The sequence below is a fragment of the Desarmillaria tabescens genome, assembly GCF_030435595.1.
Source record: "Desarmillaria tabescens strain CCBAS 213 chromosome Unknown EV420scaffold_8, whole genome shotgun sequence".
NCBI classification, from domain to species: Eukaryota; Fungi; Basidiomycota; class Agaricomycetes; order Agaricales; family Physalacriaceae; genus Desarmillaria; species Desarmillaria tabescens.
This window is the reverse complement of record NW_026848307.1, coordinates 1,030,489-1,050,569: the sequence shown is the minus strand read 5'-3', so window position 1 is coordinate 1,050,569 and position 20,081 is coordinate 1,030,489. Positions and strand designations below refer to the sequence as shown.

Here is a 20,081-nt window from a genome sequence, read left to right as displayed (position 1 = left end):
GTTTGTTAGAACAGGGAGTGGAGATATAGAGGGAGTTGTGGATGGAGATGTGAAGAGTGGAAAGGGAAGAGTCAAGATCATCAAGGGTTTATATAAGCTGTTGCAAAGTTAAACAGGTGTTATGGACAGCGTAAATTAAATAATGGATGCCGTTGAGGTGTTAATGGATGGGAGCAGGACAGGGAAGGTAGGAAAAGCAGTAATCTACAAAATATCTTGCTGAGAATTCCATCATATAACCCAAAGGTCCCTCCCCACTTTGAATACCTGAAAAAATTTTCTTCTTCAACCTGATCTCTAAAACCATGGGACCATGATGATCAATACCAATGGCCTCTAGGAAAAATGCAGGCTCATCTCTCAATAATCCCATGCCCTCCTTCAATTGCACTATTTTTGAAATGCCAAGGACATCAAAATAATCTTGAAGCACTGTTAGCCCTTTAGCATTGGCATATAGCATACAAGTACAATCTCCAGAAGCCCACTCCATATGGAAAATAGCTCATTCACTCTTTCCAACATGAGAAAGGATGCCAGACACCTTTCACTTCTTCTCCAACAGCTCACTCAGTCCAACCTGTGTGTTAAGATGACCAGGAAAGAGATGGTCATCATTTGGGATATGAACCTGTAGCAGGGAAGCATGAAAGATGTTGTGGATACCTTGCCATTTGAGATCCAGTGGCAACTCCACTTTATAAGACCCATTTCTGAAATCCCATGAGATCCTATATGGTTTAATAAACTTTGGAGCCAGTTTTTGAGTTAATCCTTTGGGGAGAGTAATGTTCTTTATCAAGATATATACCAGATCATCCAAGGCAAGAGGTGAAGCCTGGTGATGCCTATTGGCATTCCTGATTTGCTTGATGTGAGCGCTGAGAATGCTGTCATGCATGGCTATCAAAGCAGTCTTCACTGTCTCAGCAAACTCATATACTCCAGGAAAATCAAAGTCCATAGGTGAGTTCCAAATCATAGAGTGGGGAATACAGCCAGTGTTCAAAAAGAATGAAGCATATCCTGTTGACTCCAACCATGCTCTATTGATCACAAACTTGATAGTGAGTAATCTTGCAACCCAATCCTTCTGATCTTGAGAAATACAATTCTGAATCATTTGAGTAATTGTCCTGTTAGCATATTCAGTTGATCTGTCAGATTCAGAGTGATATGCACTAGACATTTGGAGATTCACCCCAATCAAATTATGCAAATAAGACCAGAATTTACTGGTGAAGATCACATCATAGTCAGATACAATGTTTTTCAGGAGGCCATGATGCTTGTATACCTCAGAGAACACAAGTTCTGCTACTTGTGGAGCCTTGTAGTTTGTATGAGAAGAAACTAGGTGCACCATTCCAGTCAGGAGGTCTATAAAAACAAAAATACTATTGAATGTTCCATCACAATTGGAAGATTCTGATAGTGGTCCTATGAAATCAAAGCCCATCAATTCCCAAGGGTATGTCGCCACCTTTAAGGAGTTTAGCAAGCCAAATGGCTTCTGATTAGCAGGCTTACTCTATTTACAAGTTGAGCAAGACTCACAGTAAGCCCGAGTATCCTTTGCCATACTCTTCCATCAAATGTGGCCCTGTAAGTAGGCTAATGTTTTCAAGCTGCTAAGGTGGGCAACTAGTGAGTGAGCCTTGCTGATTATAATCTCTCACAGGTCACATTTATAGATCTGCATGTTTTCTGGAATGCAGAGGAGTTCATGACCATCCTCACATAAGTATATCAAGCTGTCCTTGACACTGAAGTTCTTAAAATGAGAAGATAATCTGGACACTTTGGATAGTGTAGTGTTACCAGAAATATAAGCATGGATGATTGGCAATAAATTGACACCTAGTAGGTGAGTTGAGACGAGACCAGTGAGAGATGATAGCAAGGAACTCACTAAGTCAGTGTTAGAGCCTGGCACAGCCTTTGCTGCTGGTAAAGCCGAATCTGGTATAGCTGGGTTTTCAATCAGGCAATGTTGCCCTAGTGGCTGTGCATCCTCATTCCCACCAATGTTCAATATCAATGGCTCTATTGAAGGCTTGCCCTCCATTCTAATACTACTATTCCACCTCCTCACTACCTTCATCAATAGCTTCTGTGGGGCTCTCAAGTTCATCTGTAAGCTGAGGACTGTGCAACATGAACTTTTTATTTGCCATCTGCTTGAAAAACACTGTTGATGACTTGTTCACATAAATTTTGGGTTTCAATGCCCATCTGGGCTTTGCCCCTGATCCCATGCATATTAGCATCATCACATTAGCTTCAAGCCTCATGAAAACAGGTGTAGTTACCTCAGATTCAGCCTGGTTCATAGTGGGGTGATCTTTATCATGTTGGAGGTATTTAGATAGTGTATGAACAGTTCCCAGAGACTTGTTTGAGTAAAGATGAGACAGCACATCAGTGAGTATGTTCTCAGTTCCAGGAACATATACTACTTCAAAGCTGAAATCTGATAACAGCTCCATTCAATAGGCCTATCACCCTGACAAGTTTCATTGGTTAAGCAGGTGAATAAGCCATTTATGGTTCATATACCATTTGAAATGACATCTCAGCAGAATATCACAATGCCGTCTCATCATTTCAACTCCTGCAAATATTTTTTGCTTATGAACAGGGTAATTCTGTTGTGTAGAATTTAACTTTGCAGAGAAAAATTGTTGGGGCATCTCTAGAGTAATTGAGAGGAACATGATAATTCTCTTGCCAATGGTATATGTATTCCTTGACTTGCTCAAATGCTTGCTGATGGGTTTCCATCCAGTTTCAAGGCATGGTAGCACCCATCAAGGCATGTAACATGCCCATAAAAACTTGGACACAATCAATATTATCAGCTAGATATCCAACAGAGCCAAGGAACCCACTGAGAAGTTTCTGATTCATCAGGCACTTCCAATTCAATACAGTATCAACCTTTGAGGGGTCCATCTTGATCCCCTTGCTATCAATGATATGTCTAAGTATATGCAGCTCTTTGGCTAGAATCTGGCATTTTTTCTCACTGAGGTAAAGTCTCTGTTCTTTCAGAATATTGAATATGGTGCATTACAGTCACCTTGTTGCATCACTAGACTAATCATATTTTTATCAAGCATTGTTACAGCTGTTTAGTCTGGATGCTCAATAATGACATATATCTGTTCATATGTGGCTTGAAAATCAAACAAGGAGTGAAACTATCACCCAGCTACTCATCTCAATATTCCATTGATTGAAGCCAGTGAGGTCACCATCTTATGAGTGTTCGCATTGTGTTCATGCAAGTCAAAGACTGTACACAATTCTGACATATTCTTGAGCTTATTAGGCTTAAATATACATAATATAGATGCTGTGTTCTGAGCTGTGGTTACCTTCCAACATCCTGTAGACAAGTAATCCTTCTTCTTCTCAATTCATTGACCGAGCAAGGATTCAGAGCATTTGGATGGCCTCCAATGGTAAGTTTTACTTTCATCAATCAAGGGGATTTCATGATTGATAGGCTTAAATGGTGGTAGGGAGGCCTTCACAGTATCTTCAAACAATCCTTGGGTATGTATGGCCTCTAGGATTATATTTTGTACATTCGAGATAGCTTCTTCTGCCAACTCAACTAAACATGAAGCTAGCTCATTAATGTTGGAGCCTTCAATGGATAAGCACTTCAGGCAAGGCATTTTGGAGAAATATTCATGATCATGGTGGACTATGTTGAGAGGCTATCAAGAATGTGTGAATCCTATGCTTACTGACAGTTGAATATCAGACACAAGACTGCATGTCTTTAAGAATCATGCTTGAGGATCCAAATGTCACTACATAACTACTAAAGGATAAGATGTTCATTTTTGGAGGATATTGTTGTGCTTCTAAATATCACTTTAGATGAAGAACAGCCACTCATTGTTCTTCACTACAGCTTTATAATTCTGTTATCAACTAGAAAAGATGTGATAAACAAAGAGGGAGATGCAATAGATAATCTCTATCTTTATAAAGGATGGACGCAGGATGACTGGTGACTTGCCATAAACACAAAAGTGTTTGTTCATTAAGAAAAACTAATATAGAAGACATAGATATGAGTAGTATTATAGAGAATGTAATATCTGACCATACATTCACACATAGAATTGTAGTAAATATACTACAAATTAGATTTTAAAAAAAAAAAACAAAAGCACCAGTTGCTGTGAATCGCATATAATGAGCTTGAATATAAGAGTGTTTACTTTGTGAGACTCATCTTCTGAAAAAATACTGGTGGCCTCAACTGCTGGATGATGTCAAATGGTTTATCAAGATATGCCACATGTGTCAGATCCATCAAACAGATAAATAACATATTCTAACTATTGTAGCTTATCCAGCCCTGCTTTTCTCCAAAGTCTATTCAGGTATCTTCCATCTTTTCAAATCTAATAGATTTAAGTAAATTGTGCATGCCCACTGCTCTATGAGCACATATCTGTTAGCGACCGATTACACAAACAAGATCAAACAACTAGGCGTGACTCGCACTTCGGTCAGGCACCTTGTGTTGCTCGCAGGTTTATGTGCAGGGAGCTATCGCTTTAGTTGAGCGAGAGTGAGTTCAGACTAAGTTATCGGGTGAATAAACTTTAGTTTGAGACTGAGGTTTAAGACCTGCAGTCGAGCTACTTAAATACAGTTTGGGTCGTGCTAAATATACTACAAGTGTCTGCAACGGTGTGTTAAATGTACTGAACCCGCATGGTAGAATGCAATCAAGTCCAGAGAATTAGCATAGCAGGATTACGATGAAGTCAATAAGATAAGATAAGGCGCGAAATCGTAATATTACCCCCCTGTTAAGGCAGTCGTCCCAACTGCAGTTAAGTTAGGCTTTGGGAGATATGCTCCGAGTAGAGATGGTGCATTCGGCTTTACCAGGTACTCTTGTATTGCCTGTACCAAAGGGTGATCGACTTCAGATTCCATTACCGATTCGTGTTCGGACCACGAATCTGATTCGTCTTCATCTTCCCACCACTCCGTTGGGGGTCGAGTGATGAACGAGACTTGTTCGAAGTCTTCGATTGCATCTCAGGCGTTGTCCAGGTCCTGCTCGTCTACCCAGGAATTTTCCTCTCTTGGATATCCTTTCCACTTAACGAGGTATTCGATCCCGGTGCTTTGCCTTCTTCCTTTTCCTCGGGGGGCTCTTTCCCTTCAATCTACTATCTCTTCTACCTCGTACTGTTCTTGTCCGTCTATGAGATCCAGCAGCGGGGCTGTGGGCTGTATTTGGATTGGGAACTCCGGTGGATGGTAAGAAGTGAGGAGAGTTTCATTGAAGTGGTCATGGATTTTCCATGCGAGGGGAAGGCGCAGTTTGTATGCGGAGGCGCCATGTTTGGATATCACTTCAAATGGTCCGACGTGCTTGTCACCTAACTTCTTCATCGGTCGAGGAAGATGTAGGTTCGTGGAGTCCAACCATACTTTGTCTCCCGGTTGGTACTCTATCACCGCTTGTTGGTGCTTGTCGTACTGCTGCTTCATGGTTTCCGCTGCTCTTTCTAGTGCCTTGGCCGTTTGTTCATGCACTTTTTGTATGTCCGCCACGAATTCTCTGGCAGCCGGGTTAGTCCCTTCCTTGATTGTGAGTGGTGCAAGATGTGGTTTTTGCCCGTGATTGATCTCGAAGGGAGAGTACCCGGTTGCGGAATGCCTCCGGTTATTGTGCTGGAAGGCCACTAGGGGCAACCACTTGCTCCAATCATTCTGCCTGTGGTTGATGAATATCCAGAGATATTTTTCGATCTCCTGGTTCGCTCGCTCTGTCTGTCCGTCCGTTTGGGGGTGATAGGCTGTGGATGGATTTCCTTGGATGTGCAACATATCGTACAATTCCTTCATGAATTTGGATACGAATTGGGGTCCTTGGTCCGAGATCACCTTTTGTGGCATTCCATGTTTGGCCCACATGTGATCTCTGAGGATTTTGGCCCACCCTGCAGATGTCAGCTCTGTTGAGCATGGAATCGGGATGACTTCTTTGGAGAAGCGATCCACGATCATAAGGATGGCATTATACCCGTTGGAATCGGGTAATTCCCCTATCATGTCGACGGTGATGTGTTCCCATGGCCGAGAGGGTACCGTATGTGGGTGTAGCGGAGCCCTTTTCTTTTGAGTGTTCGTTTTCGTTCGCTGGCAGGCTTCACATCCCTTCACATACTTTTCTATGTCTTGCTTCAGCTTCGGCCACCAATAATTTCGTTGGACGAGTTCCTTGGTTTTTTCGATGCCCGGGTGTCCAGCCGTGATGTGGTCATGATGGATGGCTATCAGTTCTCCTCGTAGTTTGGCGTCTCGGGGTACGTATAGCCTTCCATCATAATACATTAGGCCTTCCTGCTGGGTGATCCCTCTGGGGTGATGAAGAGAGGCTTCTATCCCCTTGTCCCACCGGGTTACATCGCGCAGTGCTGTTCGTATTTTTTTTGTGGATTTCCTCTTCGCTTGGCATGATCAGGGCTCGGAACATCTCTGGCTTTAGGACTACCACCTCCTTATTATCCTCGCTTCCCTGGTCGTGGTCTGCCCTTCGGGATAGTAAATCCGCCTTCTTGTTGGCGGTTCCCGGCTTGTGGTGTAGGGTGAAATGGTACTCGGCGAGTTCTGTCACCCATCGGGCTTGTCGACGGTTAAGTTTTTGAGGTTTTCGGAAGTACTGGAGGTTTTGGTGATCCGTCCATATTTCGAAGTCTTGGTAGGCTCCCATGAGATAATGCCTCCAGTCTTCTAGGGCGAGCATAATGGCTAGAAGCTCCTTGTCGTATATCTCATAGTTTCGTTCCGTGGTGGTTAGAGCCTTGGATAGAAATGCCACTGGCCTCCACTTTCCTTCCTGTTCTTGTGATAGAACAGCTCCTATTGCTCCTTCGCTTGCGTCTGCTTCCACGTGATATTTTCCTGTTCGTGTGGGTGTTGCTAGTACCACTTCCTCTGCTAGTTTCCTTTTGATTTCCTGGAACGCGTTCTCTTGAGCTGTCCCCCATGTCCATTCCGCCTTTCCCATGAGCTGAGTTAGGGGTCGTACGTGTTTGCTATAATCTCGGATAAATCTTCGGTAGAAGTTGGTGAACCCCAGGAACGATTGTAGTTCTCGTTTCTTGGTCGGCTGGGGCCACTCCGTGATTCCCTTTACTTTTATGGGATCCATGCAGATAGATCCTTGGCTGATTATCACTCCAAGGTATTCGGTCTCTAATATCTCGAATTCGCATTTTTCTGCCTTTAGAAAGAGATTATTGGCTCGGAGGATCGCCAATACTTCTCGAACCACTTCGCGGTGTTTGTCCTCGTCTTTGGTGCATATAAGGATGTCATCCAGGTATACCGTGACGTCCCCTCTGGCTATTTGCTCCTTGAACAGGTCGTTCATCATCCACTGGAACGTTGCCGGCGAATTGGTGAGTCCGAAGAACATCACCATGGGTTCAAACAACCCTCGATTGGTTCGGAATGCAGCCTTCCACTCATCCCCTCCTTTGATCCTCACGTTATTATACCCCCACCTTACGTCCAGCTTGGTGAAGTACTTGGCATCCTTAAGCTGATCCATCAATTCCCCGATGAGGGGGAGAGGATAATGATTTTTTATAGTCATTTCGTTTAGCTTGCGGTAGTCCTGTACTGGTCGTAGTTTCCCGTCTTTTTTCTTGACGAAAAAGAATGGTGAAGCCATTGGGGATTTGGAGGGTCTGATCCTTCCTGATTCTAAGTTCTCGTCCAAGAACTTATCTAATTCGTCCTGCTCTGCCGGGTTAAGAGGGTAGACTTTACAGTCCAGACTGGCCTTTGCGTTGGGTACCAGTTCGATAGCATGATCCTATGGTTTGCGGGGTGGTAGTTCGTCAAAGTTTTCCTTGGCGAAGACGTCTCGGAATTCCCGGTATGGTTCCGGTACTATTTCCTCAAACGTCTTGGCTTCTTTGGCTTGGTTTGCTTTGGCGGCTAACTCGTTAGCTTTGCTCCCCATGGCTCGAACGTGGAAGGCTTCCTCAAAATCTATGACCAAAATGGTGTCTCCTTCCTCTACCTCGGTTCCCCACTTCTGTTCTGGGTCTTCGTCAGGGAGAAGAAAGGGAACTTTGCGGCATGCACATTGGGCTAGGGTTACGGCTCCCGTTTTCCAGTCGATGATGGGGTTATGTCGTTTGAGCCAGTCGTGTCCTAGGAACAATGGGACGTTTCCTAGGTCTACGACGGCCAGATCGATCTTTTCGTGATGGTCTCCGATGGTCATGCGCAGTTTCACCACCTCCGTGATATCTCCGCCCTTGTTTCTACTGCTGTCGGCATTGTATACTGCTTGTGCTTTGGGCAGTTTTACCGTGTTCATTTGTTGTTCCTGTACGAACGCTCGATTTATGCAGCTCCCAGTGCATCCGCTGTCAACTAGGGCGTCGACCGCTCGCACTTGAGAGGTGTCCAACGTTTCGAGCTGTACACGGATGTTGACACTTCTTCCTCTTCCTCCTCGGATGTATTGTGGTGGGGCACGAAGGTCTTCCATGTTTTGTAAACACAGTTCTCGCTGTTTGTAGGTTTCTCCAGAAGACCCAATGAGGTCTAGGACGAGATCCTCATCTACTTTGATAAGGCGTCTGGGGTGTACCCACATTCGAAGGGTGGCGAGTTTTCCCTCCATTGTTTTTTCTTGCCGCATCTTTCTTCTTACCCACTCGGCGCTGTGGGGTTTCATCCATCCTTTGTCCCATTTGTCTTCGTAGTATTCCTCTTCCAACTCTGTTACTTCGTAGTCTTCCAGGTACTCCTCGGTGTGTATCACCGGGTCTTCCCCTTTTGGCTGTTCCTTGAGGCTTTGTTGATAACTGTAGTCGTCTTCCTCATCGGGCACTTCTTCAATGGAAACGGTCTTTTTATTGCAAATAGGAGAAACACATAATGGTCCCACCGACCCGCCCACTGGGGAACATGAGCCCCCGGTGCCATTATGTGTTAGCGATGAAGGTGGGAGACATACCGTGATGGGCTGTAAAGGGATGGGGTCCCCGCTCGTCTTGACTGTTCTTTGCGGGGCAGTGGTTTTATTGCTGGGGATTCGCGTTCCCTCTTGCGGCTCCATTCCACGATGGGGGCAGCCGGTCACTCGTGGCTGGCGCGTACATTCCGCCCCCGAGTGGGGTTCTTCACTGCTCACCTTGGGCTCGGCCGCTCTTCCTCTGTTTCCCGTGCTGTCATCTGCCCCCGACGGAGTGAGGTTGATCCCGAGTTTCCCGCTGCCTTGCGCAGCATGCGCCACTTGTGCTTTCGCACCGGTGGCCGAGGATCTTGAATGGGGTTCTTCTTCGAGCACGGTGGAAATCCCCTGTACACCATTCTCCTTTTTATGCGACTTGGTAATTTCATTTTGTGATAGCGTGAAAGATTTGTCATTGCCTCGAGATACTACATGCGGTACATTAGTCCGACCTGTGGGATTCTGTGACACACCACTAAATGAAATTGTGTCCTTTGCCGACGTGCGTTTGTCGCTTATGCCGCCGGCTCGTCTTTTACCTCCTCGATCTTCGACGTGGAGGCTTCTCCTTCTTCATCCTTCAATACTTGTTGGTACATGGCGCGGATCTGGGCCCGAGAGAACTTGGGCTGGTGCTTGACAAGCCAGGTACTCTCATCTTTGGGGCACTTGTTGTCTTGCTTCCGATGGCCCTTGTGACCGCAGCGGAAGCATCGTCCTTCTTTCCGCAGTCGGTCTATTTCCATCGGTTGCCCTTGTCCTCCATACGTGGTCCCTGTTCCCGTCTTCTTATCTCCCTGGGAATTCCTGGAGCTACCGGCTTTTCCCTTGCTCTGCTGGCCCTGCGTTCCTTGATTTCTGCCTGCATCTTCGGCTAATCCCACCCGGTAGTTGTAGTCCATTTGTTCCACCCTGAACTTCCATTCGGCGTATGTTCGGGGTAGGGCAGTACCGGTGGCATGTATGGCGGTTTTTACGTTCTTTCGAATAGCCGGCTTGAGTATCTCGATCATGTACTCTTTGTTATGGCGTTTGCCGGATTCTTTGGCTAAACGTTCGAAGTCCTGGAAGAACTCCTTGGCCGACTTGTAGGTGTTCTGCCTGATGCGTTTGAACTCCTGTAGCTTGAGTTCTATTTCGGCGTCCATACGAAACTGATCTTCTATGGTCTGCCTGAACGTTTGCCATGCCAGATATCGCAGGTAGCCGCACGTCTCGTCATAGTATTCGTCCCTGGCGTGATTCCACCAGTGTAGAGCTTTATCCGCGAGTCGGAATGTACAGAATACCACCCTGTTAGAGCTTTGTCCATGCGCGTTCATCGTGAATTGCTGTGGGAATACATTGAAGTAGTCCTCGCACTGGTTGAGGAATCGGTCTACGTCACTGGATTCCCCTTTGAACTTTTCGGGAGGTTCCACGAGTTGCGGTTTCACCTGTCCCCATGGGTTTGTATTGGCCACCCCAACTATGAATGGTGGCGGCGTGTTTGGTGGCTGGACAGGGTCGGCGGGAATAGGGATTGCCGCCGGATGCGGTAGTGATCGTAGTGCCGGGTTATGATGTGGGGATAAAGGGCCTTGAGGTGCAGGGGGTGGTGCCACAGGGACGGCTGCAGCTGCAGCTGCTGCGCCCGCGCTTCCTGGGGTTCCTGCCGCCGCAAATAGTTGACTAGGGTCGACGTACCCTGTTCTTCTGAGAATAGATAGGTGGCTTAAATCCACTGTGCTTCCGCTCGACGCTTCTGATGGTACTGGCACCTGGTATCTTTCTCCAGGGTCTGTGTAGTCGTCTGGGTGTACTTGGTTCCACAGAATGTTCATGTGGAAAACAGTTTCTCGGTAAATTACTTTGGCCTCAATCGTCGAATTCTTCTCTTTCTGGAAGTACCTCCCCTGTGGTGAACTGTTCCACGATAGTTCTCGTGGTAACTTCTTTTCGGTCCAGCGTAACATTTCCAAATATGTCATATTTTCTAGCTCGGCCTCAGTAGGCTCCCGAGCTAGATCCTTCCACGAATTCCGGGATGATATCCTCCTCTCCGTACTCTCCGACCCTATGCTGCTGCTGTAGATCGAAGTCCGCCCTATTCCAGGGTTCTCGTAGATTTCGCCTTCTTCTAAGTCCGATAGGTCGGACTCACTCGAAAGGCTCCATGCTTCCTGTGATGATACGGTTCCAGTTTCGAATGATTCGGGCCCACTCATTGACCCTGAGAATGACCTGTTCGAAGTCTGGTCTTCGGGGTCTGTCCCAGACCCAGGGTGCGATGAAAGGGATGGAGGCTGTGTGGGGGTGTTCCGGCGTGAGTGGATAGATGGCGTAGGGGATGATGGAGGCAGGGGCCTCGATTCCTTCGTACATGAGCCACGCGTTGGCGTAGTCCTGTATTCGTCTGCATATTTCGCAGCTGGCATCGGCGTCATATGTGGGCTCGCACTGGTCAAGCTCGGTGGTTGCTTCCCCAGCCCTATCGTTGATGATGATCGGGGTGTTTGGTTGGGTGATGAGGTTGAGGTAGCTCCCCTCGTCGTCTGAGGAGTCGTCACGGGCGTAGTAGTTGCCCCAGGTCTCTCCTCGTGAGTCCAGCCTTGGAGGGGACCAGTTGTTGCGCGGCCCTGGGAGCTCATCGCTGTCACTGTCTTCCTCTGTATCGCTGCTTTCCTCATCTGAACTGCTTCCAGTTCCATCTTCAGCCATTCTTCTTTCTCCCAAATGGTATCTAAGCCCTCGCTGATAGATGCGTTGTCCGTCTGAATCATACCCAGGGTTGGCGGCTGAGTTTTCGGTTGAAGTGGGGGAAGGGGCATTCCAGGGATCACTTCCTTTGCTTTCCCCTTTGCTTTCTTCCTCGGTAATGGGAGAGAGAACACGCTGGTCCACCCCCCTTTCGTAGATTCCTCGCTCTTCTTCTTCTTCAATGACTGGGCCTCTTTGTGCAGGCCATCCTTCCATCTCAGTGTTGGACTCACTGGACTCGCTTGTGTCGGAGTCTTCTGTGATCCACTCGTCATCGGTGATGAAGATGAAGTGGATAATTGGGTCGGGTCTGTCATCGACGTAGTTGGGAGGGGGTGTGTGTGGTCATCTAGCCTCCGGGTTGGGGGCTTCGACGGGGAGAGTTTCTTCAGAGGCTGGCTCCTGGTTTCGTCGGTATTCGTATCCATATAGGAATGCGAGATATGCTACAGCAATAAAGCCTTGTAGTCCAAAGAGGTCGGTGAGGTATTGTTCGATAGGGTTCATTCGTTACTGTTCGTCAACGTGGTTGTTGATGAAGAGTAATAAAGTCTCGAACTAATTGTTAGCGACCGATTACACAAACAAGATCAAACAACTAGGCGTGACTCGCACTTCGGTCAGGCACCTTGTGTTGCTCGCAGGTTTATGTGCAGGGAGCTATCGCTTTAGTTGAGCGAGAGTGAGTTCAGACTAAGTTATCGGGTGAATAAACTTTAGTTTGAGACTGAGGTTTAAGACCTGCAGTCGAGCTACTTAAATACAGTTTGGGTCGTGCTAAATATACTACAAGTGTCTGCAACGGTGTGTTAAACGTACTGAACCTGCATGGTAGAATGCAATCAAGTCCGGAGAATTAGCATAGCAGGATTACGATGAAGTCGATAAGATAAGATAAGGCACGAAATTGTAATAGTATCCTGAATTTAAGATGTCCAGACATGAGAATATAAAAAGAATCACCTGTTTTATTTTTGAGAACATTATTTGCCACTGAGAGAGTTTATGCAAAATTGTTACAGACAATGAACCCATTTTCAAAGCCACTCTCAACCTATTAGCAGAGATGTACAACACCCACCACATCACTATTTCTGTTTACAATTCACAAGTATAAGGCATAATAGAGAAGACATCTAAATTTCAGGAATTCAAGTAAGTGGAGTCAAGTAGATCACTCTGTAATATGAGCAGAAAGGGCTATTCTGTTTTATACACTAGAAAAAAGTTCTTATAAAGTGACAACAGGTGTTTCATTTACCTTATCATTGAACATAGTGGAAGCATTATTTCTCATAGAACCTTCCATCTCATCTCTATCAACATCCAATCTGATTGCAAGATATGCTATCACACTTCAAAAGCAACCTGCTGATCTTGAATGCATCCACTCCAAGAGTCAAGACTGTGGAAAGATAAGAAAAGGAACACACTAACTGAATCATTGATTAGGCTTTCTAACCAGGTTCCTTAGTCCTTGTATAAAATACAAGGGTGGAGTATGAATTCAGCAGGAAATTCAAGCTAAGGTATCTAGGCTTACTGGTATACATCTCAAAGAACAGAGGTGGTGCTTTTATTCTTTACAACTTGGACAGAACTGTACTAGTGGACACAGTCACTGCTTTCTACCATATTTCTTATCATTTATGAGATCATATCTCAATTCCCAATCTAGCAGATTCTATCAACCAGCTACTTTCATAGATAAAAGCCTTGAAAAAGACAACAATGTCATATGGTGATAACTAAAAACAAGGATAAGTAAACCAGACATTATAATCTCAATGAACTCTTTTTAGCTCTATTTCATTATTTTTCTTATCTCACTTGACTTCCTCAATTTATTGTTCCTTTCTCATGTATTTATAAAGAAGAGGTATATTAAAAACTGAGTGGCCTTTAGATTTAATTAACATCTAAGGCAGAGCAAAACACAGCCTAAAATGCATGAGAACTTAGAAGTGTTAGAGGTACAGTCCTCAGTCATTGTAAATTTTCTAAATAACTTCCCTTTTAGACTCTACCACCAACTCTGCTTTTGAACTAGTAAATTGCTTGAGTGGTGTCTGCACCCATTCTTAAGAGGTAGTATGAGATCAGATCCTCACATTAAGTGAGCAGTTCATATCTACTGATTGGGCTCTCTGCTATGAGTTGGACAATTATAGCTTATTTTCTGAAATGAAAAACTTACTAAACAAGCATGATAATTAGCAGAGAAATGGCTCTGCCTGAGTATGCCTCTCAGAAAAGTGGATATTTAGCCCAACTATTGAATCCTCTGAGCATGTGCTGCTAGCAGTACTTTTGAATAGGCAAGAAGGATTATAGACTCTGATGACCCTATAGAATTGAAGGAAAAGGAGGTGGACTTATTAATATAGAGTGATTTCTTGCATACTTTTAGACAGTAGTATATATCTTGTATTCTGGATAGTTATTAAGGGTCTTCTTGAGTACTCTGAAAGTTTAGTAGAGTTAGTTTGAGATGAAAGTAAAATGTAAAGAATTTCTGTGAGTAAGCAGCCAAGCAGAGAGTGGGCTCTCTCTCAGCCAAAATTTCTCTGAATCCTGGCAGAGATAATTAGAGCATAAAATTACAAAGAAAGGGTAATGTTGTGTCAGTAAAAATAAGACAACCTACCAAGTAGACTTATGCAAGGTTAGATATCTTCAATATACATGGGAAAGAACCTCCTGCACAGGATAGGGACAACACTTATTTCCTGTAGAGATGTTCTTGTAAGGTCCTTGGCATAAATGGGCACCTCATCGATAAACTATGGTATGCAAAGTCTGAATTATAGTGGCTTGATAGAATAAGTAAGGTGCCAAGTCATGCATGTTGTTGCAGCCATCAAACATATAAGCTACAACTTTGATCCAAATATTGTCAAGTATGACCATCATTCTTAAGAGTGCAGACATTCGAGTCCTCAAACTACTTAAATTCTTTAGTTGTCAAGCAGAATGAAAGGAGCATGAGTGTTCTAAGACATTAATATAATGAAACAAATTCTATTTCAACAAGGATGTTGAAATTTATAATGTGAGAGAGAGATTGATACAGAACTCTGAGAAATTTTGACAGAAATTATATTCATACAAATATTTCCATCTAGGCTTTAAAAAAAGGCAAGAAGCCTCTCAAGTCTAAAGCCATCATCAAAAATATGTCTGACAATGAGCCCACCATGATTGTCTTAATCAGAATCTAGGAGAATACTGTGATGGGTAATGCTGATACTTTCTTAGCCAATGTGGACACTGATACAGTATCTATTCCTTTTCCAGCTGCCATCTTATGCACTGCTAATGAGATCATTGCTCATATTCAGCAGATATCCATTGATAACAAGATCAAAATCATGATTAACAAGAACCTAAGCTTTGGCAATATTGTCAACAGACACAAGGTTGTTCTCAAGTTGAAGAAAAACAAAGTCAAGGATATTGCAGTGCATCTTTAATTTTTATCATCTAGAAGTCCTTTTACTTATTGGACTTTGTAGAAACCTCAGCAATCCCAGTATACAGAGGTGATTTTTCTTTCTTATGCCCAAGTGCCAGATATAGATTTAAATTCCAAGAACTACCAGCTCATGAAATGATTTTGCATTCAATGACTCGGCATACTTAATAGCTTGTACATATTTCAATCTTTCATATTCCATCCTTGTCAAATGTTAAACAACCTGCATCCACACATGAGCTACAAGTGATTAAGCTCTTGTGCAGCACTTTACTCCTTCTAAACTGCTCTGTTCTCTGGCCTTCTGCTCAATTAATTTCATAGATCAACCAAATAACAAAGTAGTTTAACTCATGAAAAATCTAGTTTGATTGATGAGATATATTCAATCTTCCATCATTCACTTATCTCCAGTAGTAGACACCTCTTGGATAGGTGCAAATCATCTTGTCAACCTCCCATCTTTGAATAGTGTTCTTATTTAATCTCTGGCATGTCTGCATATGCTTTAGTTTTTTCTCACTGCTATCAATCTGCACAATTCTGCATTCAAGTGCATTCACCTTCAGATGACCAGCCAAGCAGTCTCATCTTTTACAGACATGCAATTGCAGATGAAACAGCTTCACATCTGGGCAGACAAACCTCTAATTCCCATCACAGTATATAGGTGGCATGTCTGACACCTACACAGCTTCTGAATGCCTACTATCAGCAGATACTGCCTTCTATAAAGCCACACACACACCAACATTGTAATCAGCATCATAATGACAAAAGATATCATTGTCTTTCACATGGACTGACATTGGTAGGAGGTATATAAGCACCCAGAACCTCAACCAGCAGTCTGCAATCAGATGATAAGCCAGTCCAAGTGCAGCTGCCAAAATCTTCTTCTTGTCCTTTATCAGATTCTCTTGAGAGAGCTCATACTAGACTAGTATGATTCTTCTGACAAGATGGCAGAATTGCAGGAGCTGTTTCCATAAGAGCACCTGTCTTAGCTCTGAGTTTTAGAAAAGAATGTGTATTAGTTGAGCAAAGATCAATATTATGGATATTGAAGACTCTGCACTCATAGACCAAGATTTTATAGCTTCAATGCTGGCCCTTCTCTGCATACTGCCTGATATCCCACATCACCATCAGCCACATGAGTCTACACTTAAAGAACTCCATTCAATGCTTTATAGATATGCCCAGCACAAGAGTTTGACAAATAGACATCTTTATCTTTAACTGTTGATTTAGTGTACTGCTCTCTTACACTTAGTCCTTCAGCCCTAAAGCTTGCAAATAAATGAGAAATTTCATTAGCTTGAGCCTATCTGGCCTCTCCAATGTTTTCAGAACAGCCACTCACTCATTTCACTAGCTTGGCTTGAGTAGAGTGGATGGTGATAGAATGCAGGTCTAGTACTTCTATTGCATAAGACACTTACATTTCAGGAAGGAGTCATCTGGCAGGAGCAATCAAGTACAGCACTATATTATCACTAACAAGTTGCCCAGCATCCTCTGAGTCAGCAAGCAAAACTGAATGCAGTGTTATGACTCATCAGGGCAGTGAGATTGCCTGATCATAAATGAGAGGCAAAAGTGCATGTTCAGTGGAGATGGACTGATCTTAAAGTGAGACATCTGGTCATTCCAAGAGTCTGAATTTTGGAAACATTTGACTCAGTTTAAGAATTGAATATGCACTAGGCTCTGTACCTCCTCTTACTCAATGAGAGGCAAGCCCATGCAAGTAGAGTTATTGAGATATAATGGTAATGGTGATAGAGACTACCACAACAGCTGAGAAAACTCCAGTACAAACACAAGTTACAGATTTATCACAGATAAAGTGCCAATGCTGCTGCAGATCTGGGAGTATAGGATCCTCCTCTTCAATAAAAGAGCTTACAAAGCTGCCCTTCTGGCTGTGACCTATAAGAGAAACAGAGGTAGACATGATATTGAGAGGGATTAGTCTGCTCAAGTAGAATCCACACACTAGCAAGGGCATCCATACTGGTCAGAGTTGGTGAGAGCACCAGCCAAAGAGAGTTCATGTGTGTTAGGACACCCATCACAATGAGATAAGTCAACTGAGATGTGGAGCTGAGAAAGACAGTGATCTGTGAGCCCTTTGTAAGGATCGTCAGCATTGATTTGGAGCTAAGAAGAGCTAGTATGATACATACCACTTGGTGCTGGACATGACCAGATGAGAAAGATCTGCTAGACAACATCTCTGAGTACAATAAAGAGGCACTCATGTATTAGGCACAATAGGGCCAGGAGTGTAGACTGGATATAATGGATGCTTGATAACCTGAAAGACAGTGTAATAGCTTGAGTGACTTCTATCACATGGCACACAATGGTGACTGCATAAGTGAGACAATCAATGAGAATTTTGATGTAGTATATCAGGAGTGTATCTTCAATAGAAGCCCCAGTCACAAATATATAAATGATCAATATAGGCCCCAGCACTTGCTCCATTTCACCATCAAGTTGATAGTGCTGACTCTTGAGAGAGTCTTTAGCTACGGATGAAGCATAGTCTTTATCTTTGATGTTTGCATCTGCATCTGCATCTGCATCAGTGTGATTGAGATACATTGCTATCATTGAGATTGTCAATGTTTATGTGGTTCTTTGTGGACCTGGTAGCCCTCTTCTTCATTCTGCTCATTCTCCATAGGTTCATACTTCTACTTCTGGTCTATATTATTTGTGCTGTTATTGCAGAGCACTCTGCCAGATTAGATGTGAACTAAAATATTGCTAACAAATGGTGGATTGGGTTCAACATCAGAGTCCTCAACAAGGATGCATGAGCAATCTGATTTACTACCATTACTATGCATGTGGGTGTTAACTTCATTGAATGCATCCATCTCCTTGAGGTCCAGAGAATTGAATTAATATAACCATTTAAGCTCCACTAAAGATGCAGACTTATAGTCATGAGGTGATAGACTGTGTTCATTTAAATCTGCATAATCAGATATAGGTGACTTTGGATCCACTTGCATGTATGGTGGGTAGCAGAATTAAGGTAACAAAGGCTGGGTCACTGGCTGGGAGGCAGGAGAAGGTGGTCTGCTGTTTGGCTGCACAGTTGAAGACAGGAGATCCTGAGTCATTTGGAGTTCAGAGGTCTGATGGGAGTGAGAGAGAGAGAACTGCATATGCTTAGGGATCAAGAATAGCAAAGCTTTGGAGGTGTTGCTTGTTATGGTTTATTCATTTTTTCTACTCTTTTCTCACTTTTCTCTTACTCTTGTTACTTACGCTATATGCTTCCATCATGCGATCATAATGGACGCGTTCTCACAGTACTATTATTAGTCTATACATTGTGTATTTAAGTAGAGCCTCAGCTGGTCTAAACCCCAGCTTCAGCTAAGGTTTATTCTACCCAACACTGAACTCCTTGTTTCACATCTATCTAAGTCCCGATCGACTTATTTTATCGCCTTTGACTCACTAGAGTATCGTCCACCGAAGTGCGAGTGGTGATCCTAGTCCGATCTAAGTTGATTAAAGTTGGTTGTTGACATTTAGCCGAAGCTCAATGAACCTGTTGCTCAGCACCACGTCAGAGGACGAACACTGCCCAATGACTTTCCACTGTTTATTTCAAAACTCACATTGCATATTCATCAGCGTTGTATGCTGATCAATACGTCTTGTTGAGCCCAAACCGAAATTCATTGCCGGACTCTTTGACTACTAAATCTCAAGTGCCCATGCCGCTTGCTGAACTGCTTCCTATGGTCGCAGTAGCATTCAGATTATTAGCAGGCACACTCCTAGCGATTGCCCTCAGGGCATTATATAGGTGTTGCATGCATGCTAGAAGGGCCCGATTGCCATTCCATTACATTCCACATCTTCCGATTCTATACCCCACTGTTCCATACCCACACATTCCAGTGCACCCAACCCTTCATGATGGATGACCCATCATGCCCTGAGGAGAATCCTCAGATTCCGGGGAGTCTTCCCCAACCCCAAGAGCAGCCTCCATCAACATCACAGACGTATGAGGCATCGATCTCGGAGATATCCATGTCTCTCCCCCAGGCATCATCGACCTCCCTCCCGTTGGAGGAGAAGAAGGAGGGGATCTGGACGAAGGCGAAGAAGGCAATGACAAACTTACCGAGTTCGAAAGGATCTGTATCCAAGACCTCCTCAACGGCATCCCGACGCAAGAAGATGATGTCACCTATTTCAGAAACGAGGGACCATCCTCATTCTCCCTTGCTGCAGAAGCAGATACCCACGAGTACTTCTGCGGAGACGACCTTGCGGAAGATAGTGGAGAGCTTGGTCTTGGGGCCTCTGCCGCAACTACCACCGGTCCAAGTCGAGCAGTCCCCCATAACAATGGAGGTGCACCAGGCAGAGGAGAGCAGCGAGGGATCCCTGTGGCGTGGTACCCCGCAACAAGTTGGGTCTTCGCAGGGGAAGAAACTCCTATGGCCGGAGTATCAACCAAAACCGCCGGATCTGAGGACACCCCGGTCCCGAGGACCATTACCCTCCCCGCCAAAACAGAGCAGCGCATTTGGGACACCATTGAGTCGTACAACCCAGAAACTCAGCCCGATCTATATGCAGATACCCCTGGAGCAGGTCCCTCTGCTGACGAATTCCCTGGAGTCCCCGCTTTCACCCCGTCAGTCATGCCAAGGGCCTTTGCAGCCCCCGTCCCGTTCAACCAGTGACCATGGACTGATGAGTACAACACACTCGTCGAGTCCAACTTCGACCTTAGAAATGCCAGGCTCACCCCAGACGGAGCGGCCAGAGTGGACCATGGAAAAACGGCTAGCG

At 44.5% G+C, this 20,081-nt stretch overlaps 2 protein-coding genes across 2 annotated transcripts; one reads left to right on the top strand and one right to left on the bottom strand.

The window, feature by feature from the left end:
• Positions 1 to 13,249: 13,249 nt before the first annotated feature.
• On the top strand, positions 13,250 to 13,417 carry EV420DRAFT_1264967 (uncharacterized protein; the record flags this gene model as incomplete). The annotated part of the gene is made up of 1 exon (XM_060467251.1): positions 13,250 to 13,417. A coding segment is annotated over one exon (168 nt), but the record flags the coding sequence as incomplete, so codon positions are not given.
• Positions 13,418 to 16,998: 3,581 nt separating this feature from the next.
• EV420DRAFT_1639271 (uncharacterized protein) lies at positions 16,999 to 17,855 on the bottom strand (the record flags this gene model as incomplete). Its single annotated transcript, XM_060476951.1, has 4 exons — positions 16,999 to 17,174; positions 17,242 to 17,374; positions 17,432 to 17,468; positions 17,518 to 17,855. 4 exons carry the CDS (start codon positions 17,853 to 17,855, stop codon positions 16,999 to 17,001), a joined length of 684 nt encoding a protein of 227 aa, XP_060334629.1.
• Between the last annotated feature and the right edge of the window lie 2,226 nt (positions 17,856 to 20,081).